At 42.0% G+C, this 10,936-nt stretch overlaps 1 protein-coding gene across 1 annotated transcript in view; it reads left to right on the top strand.

Moving 5' to 3' along the window:
• Positions 1–10,936, top strand: part of B3GALNT2 (beta-1,3-N-acetylgalactosaminyltransferase 2) — an 84,371-nt gene that overhangs the window by 64,940 nt on the left and 8,495 nt on the right. The window contains exons 6-8 of the mRNA XM_006868584.1: positions 1,642–1,752; positions 4,360–4,438; positions 9,276–9,459. Of these exons, the coding sequence (XP_006868646.1) occupies positions 1,642–1,752; positions 4,360–4,438; positions 9,276–9,459 (374 nt within the window). The remainder of the gene's footprint in view (positions 1–1,641; positions 1,753–4,359; positions 4,439–9,275; positions 9,460–10,936) is intronic.

Here is a 10,936-nt window from a genome sequence, read left to right on the forward strand (position 1 = left end):
ACCTGCAATATGCAGATGATACAACCTTGCTTGCTGAAAGTGAAGAGGACTTAAAACATTTACTGATAAAGATCAAAGAGCACAGCCTTCGGTATGGATTACATCTCAGAAAACAACAATCCTTACCACTGGACCAATAAACAACATTCTTATCAATGAAGAAAAGATTGAAGGACTTCATTCTTGGATCAACTATCAACACTCATGGAAGCAGCAGTCAAGAAATCAAGCCACGTATCGCATTAGGCAAATCTGCACAAGACCTTTTTAAATCTGACTTTAAATGTGTATCAAACAATGTTGTTGTTTCATGCCACCTAGTCCATTTCAGCAGTCCTCGTGTGACACTGTGGGTTAATGCGCCAGACTGCAAATCCGTTTGAACTGCAAGGTCAGCAGTTCAAGCTCACCAGCCGCTCCTTGGAAACCCTGTACAGGGTCGCTATGTGTCAGAACTGACTCAGCGGTACTTCAAAACACAACAACTGTCCATTTCAAGTCATGGCGACCTGTATAGGGTTTCTGTGGAGCAGCTAGTGAATTGCAACAGCCGGTCTTGCATTTCAAACAAAACTGCAGTCCAGTGCTTATCCTACAGCACCACACTAGGACTCCATATCAAACTTGGTGGGAGGGAGAGGGAGATCTAGCTTGCTTTGAAACTGTAGCTTTCTAAGTTAAGTCCTGGTGTGGCACTATAGGATGAGCACTGAAAAGCTAACTGCAAAATTGGCAGTTCAAACCCATCTGCTTGGAAACCCCATATAGGAGTGGGGAAACTTTTTTCTGCCAAGGGCCATTTGGATTATTATAACATAATTCATATACTGTACACATTAAAAACATTAGCCTGCTATATTTGAATGGCTGGAAGTGCACTTGCCTTGGCAGGGCCAAAGGCAATGATTTTGAGGGCCCGCGGACAGGACACTCTCTACCCCTGCCCTATAGGGTGGCTGTGAGTCACAGCCAACTTGACAGCACCTAAGATGACAGGTAGAGAGCACAATGCAACTGGCATTCTCGTCAGTTACTTATAGGTTTATAAATTAACATAAATTGCTTTTGAAAAGTAGTTTGACAATGTGTATCAAAATAAAAATTCTCTTTCACTTTGGGGATTTCATTTCACATAAAAAAACACAGCGCTGGAGAAAAATAAGCGTTTAGCCCCCAAACATGCCTCACATTATTTTAGTAGGTATTTAGCCCCCCAGTGACTGCCCGTGGGTCAATGTCCACACTCGTGGGTGTTCCATGTTGTGGTGAGACGGTTGGCCAAGGTGGCTGGGAACCACCGTAAGAGGAACTGCCTCTGGTACAGTGAGAATAGACTCTCCATGACTGGTTTTAGTTTTAGTGTTTTAATGACCGGTACATGTTCTGTGTGGCGCTGTGGGTTAATGCGCTGGACTGTGAAGTCGGTTTAAACTGCAGGGTTGGTGCATCAAACTCACCAGCTGCTCCTTGGAAACTCTACACAGGGTCACTATGGGTTGGAACCAACTCCACAGCATTTAACAACAACAACAAATGTTCATAAAGGTTGTTCTAGTGTGTAGGATAAAATTTTCAACTATGTCTAAGAAAATTTAATTTGAATGACAATAAAGAAATCAACTGTTTATTTCTCCCCAAAAGAGCTTTGAAGGCACAATTGTGTGGGAGAGCCAAGACCTGCAAGGCCTTGTGTCACGGAATCTTCACAAAGTGACAGTCAATGATGGAGGGGGAGTCCTCAGAGTCATCGCTGTAAGTCGCCCTGTATTTTGGGTCCCTTTTTTTTACTTTTATATCATTGGGAAATGCTGTCTTTGTTTAGCATCCGAATGCATGTGATGTGGTGCTGTAGGATAAGCACTGGACTGCAAGGTCAGTTTGAACTGCAAGGTTGGTGGCTCAAATTCACCAGCCGCTCCTTGGAAACCCTGTACAGGGTTGCTCAATCCATAACAACCCTGTATAGGGCTTCCTAGGAATGGCTGGTGAGTGAGCTTGAACTGACCTTGGAATTCAAACCAACTTTGCAGTCTAGTGCATTTACCCACAGCGTCACAGCCAGGACTCCTGTATTATAGACTAAAAACTCAAGTGTGAATATGATTTTGTACATTTCAACATTAGTGAATATATAACTTAAGATCAGTCCAGCTTTAAAGTTTGAGTAAGTCCCATTCTTGAAGAGTACTAATTCAGTGGTATTTCAGAGCCTCAGTGCCTCGCCTGGATAGTCAAATGTCAGTTGAAACACTATCAGCAACAACACTCGGAAGTAGATAGAGTACTTGTTCTTATTTATATCGCTGAAGTAACACTAGGGTTTCTGCCTCATATTTTCATCTATTTATATTTGCTTCAAAATCAAAATAGTTTCACAGTACATGAAAAATAAACAACTACATCTAGGGAAACACGATGAACTTTAAATAAACAAGTTTTGCATGGGGTGGTGTTATAAGCACAATTTATCATTTGCCTTGATCCTCTGGTCTAATAATTAGGAAAGCACTTGGCATTTAAATGCACAAACGTAGTGTATTTTCATTAAATATTTACCTTGCTCACATGGATGAGTTCCTGAGTTTGACATATAATTCAATAATATTTACTGCACACCTGTTGTAAACCTGGGCGGGGGTGGGGAGCAAAGTAGGCCAGTTGTTGGTGGTAAGTGGCCTTGAGTCAGTGCCCAATCCTAGCAATCCTGTATAGGATTTCCGAGGAGCGGCTGAGGAGCTTGGACTACCAATCTTGCAGTTCAGACCGACATTGCAGTCCAGCACATTAACCCACAGCGCCACACCAGGATGGTGCTGTGCTGATGAGGAGGAAAGTTACCAACCAAATGCACGGATTAATGTACAGTTACATCCTTAGCCTGTGACCATGTTAAAGTATTAGGATTTCATCCTGTAGTATGAAAAGTGCTTTATAAAAGGGAAACCTTTTTATGGAATTTAATTACGGTTTTTTGTTCGTTTCCCCTTTATTTGGTTTCTGTATTTTAGGAAATTTAATAATACCCAAAGTGTGCCTGAGTTCTTAAGTATTTGATTTGGTTGCATAGGAGGATATAAGTTTACAGCTGAACTGAGGACTAGGCTCAAATACAAAGATTCCAGTAACCTGTTGTTGTTGTTGTTGTGAAGTGCCGTCGAGTTGGTTCCAACCTATAGCAACCCTATATAGGGTTTCCGAGGAGCAGCTGGTGAATTTGAACTGCCGACCTTGCAGTTTAAATGGCTTTGCAGTAGAGCACATTAACCTACAGTGCCACCCCAGGACTTCAGTAATCTGTTAGTGCATAAATATAGTTGTAGAGGCCCAAAATAGCTTAAACACTCAGCTAATCTTTATTTTCTTTAAGTAGGTAACTTTGTCGCCTGTTCTAAGAAACCCCATGTGCAAATAAAAGTTGTCATTATACATGCATAGAGCTGAAAGTTTTCAATTCATCCTGCTCTCACCAGCAAGTGATGATGATTATAAATCTAAAAACCAAATTAAAAGCCACACTGCAGCCTTTTAGAGAGATGTTAATAAAAAAAAAAATTATAAGAAAAATATCAAGTTCTAGACAAGTAAAAAAATAGCATATACAATTAAAAGTTTAGAGTATGCAATGTTTTATAGACCGTATGATTGGAATCCAGCCTCCACCTTTATGAATTTCCTCAGCATTCAGCTACAGACGCTGTTGTAAATTAAATGATGCTTACCTCAGAAAACTGTCCGTCTACATACCATAAAACAGTGCTTTGTGCAGTACATCCCTGCTGAAAGATTAGTGAGGCATTAGCCTTGATTCCCTAAGGCTCTAGTAGAAAGACTGTTGGCCCCATGCAGCCTGCAGCATGGTAGCTGTGCCTGCTGGTGGGCAGCGCACACAGGTAGAACGTTGGGTGAGCTCTGAGTGAAGAGAGGAACAGCAGTCGTCAGGAGAGTTCTGTTTGCTCATTTCAGGAGCTTTCTCTGCATGGTAACCTAACTTAAAAATGTGTCTAGATAAATTTCAACTCATGGGAATTTTCATTCTCCAACAAATCCAATACGGTAATGATTTTTTTTTTTTAAGGGGTGGGATTGGGGGATAAAACGAGATTGGTTTTCTAGAGCCCATGATTCTGCATATGTTGGAATTGTGACCATAGTGTGTGTGTTTAGTACTGTTGTTAAGTAGCAGAGACTGAAAGTGCCCCCTGCCAGCCAGATACACTCCACCTGCAGTGCATGAATGTCGTAGTGAGTCTATTGACTGGAGGCAGATAAGGACTTTTGTTCCATCATTTAAAAAATCTGATCAAAGTGCTGTTAGTAAAGGAAGCCGCTGAGTGTCTGTCTCTGTTCTCATTCGTTCAGGCTGGGCCAGGCACATTGCCTCATGAATTCATGGAAGGTGTGGAGGGAGTTGCAGGAGGCTTTATTTACACGATTCAGGGTAAGTGTTAGTTGTAACTTGAAAAGCCGGATGAATCTCATGTGCCTTGTCTGACATCATACTTTGACATAACGATGGGGTTAAAAAAATAATAGGTTTTTTGTTTTTAAGATTCAACTCATGCCAGCCATTTCATTCACCCTTTTAAAATGTACAATTCTGTGGGTTATTCACAGCATTCTACAACCAACACCAATACCTAAGTCCAGAACACTTCCGTTGTCTCACAAAGAAGCACCCCCTCTTCAGCAGTTCCTTCCCTGACTCCCTACCTCCCGACCCCGTGGGTTTGCCTGCTGTGGGGATCCCAGTGAGTGGAACCCTGGAATCCTGCAGTGTGTCATCTACACTGACCACCTTCTTTCTCCACCAAGATGTATTCAGAGTTACTTACATGGTAGCTCCAGTCAGTCCTTCACCTTTCAGGGCTGAATAATGTCCCATTGCACAGACATATACATACCACATTATATTTATCCACTGACTAGTAGGTAAACATCTGGGTTGCTTCCACTTTGGGGCTATTTTGAATGCTGCTGCTATGAACGTTTATGAACAAGTTTTTGCGTGGACGTATGTTTTCATTTCTTTTGGATAAATACTGTCTTAGTCATCCATTACTGCTATAATATAAATACCACAAGTGAGTGGCTTTAATAAACAGAAACTTACCCTTTCACAAGTTAGGAGGCTGGAAGTCCAGATTCAAAGTGTCAGCTCTGAGGAGAGATTTGTTCTCTCTGTGGGTTCTGGGGAAAGGACTTTGTCTTCATTAAGCATCTGTAGGACCAAGATTTCTTAGAAATCTCCTGATGTCTTGGCCTAGATCTCTCCGTGGATCTAACAATCCTGTGGTGGTGCTATAGGATAAGCACGAGACTGCTGACCACATGGTGGGTGGTTCAAACCCACAAACTCTGCCTTGGAATCATACAGGGCGGCTGTGAGTCGGAACTGACTCAACAGCACTTAACAACAGGAGCTTCACAGCGCAGGGATTTTGTCCCCGGACAAAAGGCCAAGGCCAAGGCCACACTCCATTCCTGGTTCGTCCTTCTTTGTGATAGTAGCCCCCCCCTTTCTCTGTTTGCTTCTCTCTCCCTTTAGCTTTATGCAGATAAAGGATGTTGCAGGCCACATCCCTGGGAAATTCCCTTAGCTCCGCATCAGACCAGGGAGTGACAGGATAAGGGTAGTGTGGTCCACCCTATGCTCCTACTGGTTGGTCACATCTCATCCTGGGGAATTACTGTTCCGCTACCACATCTGGCCATCCCCTAACTACCTGCCTCACCACTGAGAACCTAACCTAGCAAGTTGACACACATTTTAGAGCAACGCAATTCAAATGGCAAATATCTAAAAATGGAATGCCAGGTCATATGGCAACCCTGGTTTAGCCATTTGAGGAACTACCAGACTGTTGGCCAAAGCAGCCACTCCTATTCCCACCCGAGTGCCAGGGCTCCAGTTTCTCTGTCTTTCCAATGCACGGCCCATCCTTCTTAGTGTAGCCATCCTACTGGATGTGGTGTCTCAGTGTGGTTTGGATTTGCGCTTCCCTGTTGGCTAATGATGTCACACTTTTGTGTTTATTGGCTGTAATGCCATTAATGGATCTTCCTTGAAAAAATATCTATTCCTTGGAGAAAGATCTTTATGTCCGATAAGAGTAATATAGTTTTAGCTCTTACATATATGTTTTCAATCCATTTTTAGTTATTTTTGTGTATGGTGTGAGGTAGGGATGTGACTTCACTGTGTTGTACATGGTATCAGGTGTCCCAGCAACATTGATTGAAAAGATTTTTCTTTCTCACGGAATGTTCTTGGCACACCTTTGTTAAAAATCAATTGATTATACATATACTGTGTTTCTGACAAACATGTAGAAGTATGTTTGTACCAGTATCACACCATCTTGATTACTATTCCATTGTGGTAAGTCTGGAAATCAGTCTGAATTCCCAAGTGTTTGAAGATTGTTGGGGCTATTCTGAGTTTCTTGCATCTCCATATGAATTTTAGACTCAGCTTGTCAATTCCTGTAAGGAAAGCCTGCTAGGATATTCAGAAACACTGAGGTCAGTCTGCAGTGTTAAGTCACCAGTTGATAAACACACATCAGGATGTCTTTCCTTTGATTTAGATCTTTTTTTCCATTTCTTTCAATGATGTTTCAGTAGTTTTCGTTGTTTATCTTGCACTTTTGTTAACGTTTTTTTTTTTTTTTTCTGATACTGTTGTAACTGGGATTGTGTTTCATTTTGGGTAGCTCACTGCTGGAGTCCTGGTGTGGCTCTATTGGATAAACACTGACTGAACCTACCACCCGCTTCTCATCTGTAGGGTCTCTGTGAGTTGGAGCCAACTTGAGGGCACTCAACAACAATAGAAACCCAGTTGATTTTTGTATACAGTTGACCCTCTGTATCTATGGATTCCTCATCTGTCCAATCAGGAAAAAGAAACAAAACAGGATTTAAAGTAGCCAAAGAAATCCGTCAACGGCCCAGAAGGAGTAGGAAGTGCTGTTTATGTAGGATTTGCATTGTATTCAGTATTAGGAGTAGTCTAGAGGTGATTTAAGTGTGAGGGAGGGCTGCTCTGGCTATCTACAAATCCTGTGCCATTTTAGGGAGGGACTTGAACAGAACCCCACCCACCCCGCACCAGGGTCCACTGTATTGATCTGGAGACTGAGGTGTTGCTGAATTTATTTCAGTCTGGATGCCCGGTTTTCTTTTCCTTTCCGTTCTTATCTAATTGTCCTTACCAGAGCCTCCAGGACAGTCTAAATAGAAATGGCAACAGTAGATGCCCTTGTCTTGTTTTTGATCTTAGGTGGAATGTTTAAGGTTGGAACTTTGGAAGTCTGTTTCAGCAATCTCCCTAGATGGATTGTGATGTTTTTCAAAGTTTGAGAGGCTGAAAATCATATGATTCTTTTAAAAGGTGCCAGACAGATCATCAGGTTAAAAACACACACGCATGCACATTAATTTGTACTCAGAATTTTAGATCTGTGCACCCCAAAGTGAAATGTGTAACCATCAGGCTAAAGGGCCTGCATTTCATCTCAGTTCTCCCCACACAGCTAAGACTCAGAATCAACTCATTGGCAGTACCTTGGTTTTTCCTGTGTTTTCTGATATCATTGTGCACCATTTTCCTTTTTATTTTCTTTAATGTTTTATTGTGAATTATGTGATAGTTTACATGGGAGAACATTAGTTTTACATTCATTCTATCGTATATCGTTTCATTGCCATGGTTACAATCCCCTCCATGCATCATCAACCAACCAAAGGGTATATCCTTTTTGTAAGGGTATATCCTAATTGTAAGGATCCCAGGGGTCATCATTTAGGCCTGTATTTCTCACAAGGTAGTGTGTCATCCACCTGTTCACCTGAAGTGATTGTTGAAAATGCAAATTTCTAGGCCCCACCTCTAAACCTGCAAGCCTGCCCCCCACATCCCCCCACCAAGTCATCAGTACACAGCCCCTTTCCCTCTCTGGATCTAAAGACCCCAGCTGCTCCATCGCTCCATGTCATCATCTCTGCCTCCATCTCAGGCATCGCTTCAGCTCTGGGTATGGTCCCACTCTCCACTCTTCTCCATTGATGGTCCTAGGGACCTCCACTCCTATAAAATGTCTACCTTTACATTTCCAACCTCACAATTAGCCCTGGTAACAATTATTCACTATTGTATCACAAGAGACCTACCTGCATTTCATTTCATCAGCGCTGCCTAGACAGATTGGATACTACTCAATGGAGATTCTACCTTCCTCCAGGCCCTCTGGATCTAGGTTCCCTCTTGAAAGCTTGTAAGCCAGTCACTTCTTGCCTTTGTAGCTGCCTCCGCCCCACCCCCATTTTGAATAGTCAACATCCAAGTTGCCCATCCCTGTCTACTCTGTGTATGGAGGGGGTGGGAATGATCCTTGCTGTAAAATTTGTTTCCTCTTTTGAGCTACTGCATCCATAGGTGTAGGTCAAGTTCATCAAATTGTATCAGATTACTCTTTTTTTCCTCTTCTTTCTTCTTCTGGTTGAGCTCTGATCATCCAGTCACTGAAGCCAGATAATTGGGTATTATCTGCAAGTGTGGGTGTTCTTATGCATATGCCCTCTCTTCTTATCAGCTGGACACTTCACTCTCCACTCTAGTCCTCACCATTTTCTTTTTAATGTAAATTTAAACTACTTTGCTTTTGTTTCAGGTGTTAATTTGTGTATCTTTAACTTTAAATTAAAATTGAAAAGATGGTGCAATAGAATGTGATAATTGTAAGGATCCCAGAGGTCATCATTTAGGCCTGTATTTCTCACAAGGTAGTGTGTCCTCCACCTGTTCACCTGAAGTGATTGTTGAAAATGCAGATTTCTAGGCCCCACAGCCAAACAATGCTGCAGTAAATATTCATTCCCCTGAACCATGAAACAGTTTCTCTAGGGAGATATCTAAAGCTGAACTCGCTGAGCTCTACAGTACACACAACTTGACCCTAACTTGTGGTTAAGTGCCACCAAGTCTATTCCAACTGATAGCAACTCTGTATAGGGCTTCCAAAGAGTGGCTGGTGGATTTGAACCACCGACCTTGTGGTTAGCAGTCTGGTGCTTACCCTACAGCATTTAACTAGCTGTTGCCAAATTGCTTTCCCAAAGTATCCATTTGTTCCCCCACTAGCAAAGGATGAGAGCTCCTGTTTACCCCCCTCAGAGCTCCTAAGAGCTGTTAGATGACTTTGGAAAATGACTTAGTGTGCATCTTACTAGAAGTTCAGGGTCTTATTCCGCAATTTCTCCATTTTTCCTTTTAGAAGGTGATACTCTCCTGAAAAACCTTCATTCTCGTCCTCAAAGACTTCTTGATCATATAACTAATCTCCACGAGGAAGATGCCTTACTGAGGGAGGAAAGCAGCATCTATCATGATATTGTTTTTGTGGACGTTGTCGACACATACCGGAATGTTCCTGCAAAATTATTGAACTTCTACAGATGGTAGGTTGCAAAGACGTTAACTTGTTAGAACTTGTTTTATTGCCCTTTTGATGTAGAAACACTGTATCAATTTTTAAACACGGACGTTAAAAAAAAAACAACTCAGACCTTTGAACACCCAAACACCCTTTCTCATTTAGATTAGCAAACCCCATAGCATGAAGGTTATTAGCCTGTCAAACACAAGGCAAAAGTTGACTGATTCCCTTTGTCTCATTCTTACTTCCCATGGTTGTCTCAGGTCAGCATTCGATGAAAATGTCTTTTGAAAGTGATGGTCCATTTTCAGGTCTGTTCATGGCCACCTACCTACCTAAACCCTCCAGTTGTGTAAGCTGTCTGAATTCTGCCCATTTCTACTCATCCTCCCTAACACACTGTTGGCTGAGTTGCCATTGGGTTGTCTCTGACTCAGGGAAACCCCACGTGTGCAGGGGAAAGCATAGGGGCCTCAGGGCTGTGATCAGAGCAAATCACCAGTTCGGCCTTCCAGGGTACATCTGAATGGGTTCAGACTGCCCGACCGTAGGCTATGTGACTCATCCAGGGACGCACATTTAAAACTCCTTGTCCTAATTCCAAAATGATTATGTAAGTTGGCTAACTTTTAGAGTCTGTCGTATTTATAGCTTCCCAGGCCCTTCCTCATTTGTTGGAATTTATTTGTATTTACTACCTGTTTATAATAATGACGGAGCTCTGGTAGCGCAGAGGTTATGAATCGGGCTGCTAACCTCAGGGTCATCAGTTCGAAAATTACCAGCTGTTCCACAGGAGAAAGATGAGGTGTTCTGCTCCCATAAGCCTCAGAAACCCTGTATAGGTTCGCTATGGGTCGGAACCGACTCCACAGCACACAACAACAATAATGACAGCTATTATTCTATGCAGTGGCTTCAAAAAGTTCATGGAAAAATGGAGTTGGAAGATGACAGAACTTTTCCATGAATTTTTGAAAGCCCTATATTATTAATATTGAACAGCTAATAAAAATATGTTGTTAATTAAATCAATATTTAGTTGAATTTTAAGCTGTATTTGATAGCTGTTATTGTTGGCACTGTTACCATAGGATTCTGTAATTTGCTATTGAGTCCCTGATACTGTCTCCAAGTGGTAATTTCAAACTGTAACTCTTATCTCAAAAGACCTTTGTCTTTTCCTTCTTAAAACCTTATCAGTGAGCTCCCAGGTCTGTTTCTTTTCTCCTCTGTTGCCCTGGGCAGAGTGGGAATTTATAAAGTACTTTATGGACTTGGTTCTTGGTCCTGAGAGCTAGGCATTCTAAATTAGCATATGTGAAGGTGACATCTTATAGTTGGAGCAAGTAAATACCATTTTAGAGGAGCCCTGAGGATAGAGATAAATAAGGGTTAGTAATTTGGGTGTTTCTGGAATACCAAGTTTGGACAGCTCTAATCAGAAAAAAGGAGCTCTGGTAGCGCAGTGGTTACAAGTCAGGCGCCAACCGCAAGGT

The sequence above is a fragment of the Chrysochloris asiatica genome, unplaced genomic scaffold (assembly GCF_000296735.1).
Source record: "Chrysochloris asiatica unplaced genomic scaffold, ChrAsi1.0 scaffold00119, whole genome shotgun sequence".
NCBI classification, from domain to species: domain Eukaryota; kingdom Metazoa; phylum Chordata; class Mammalia; order Afrosoricida; family Chrysochloridae; genus Chrysochloris; species Chrysochloris asiatica.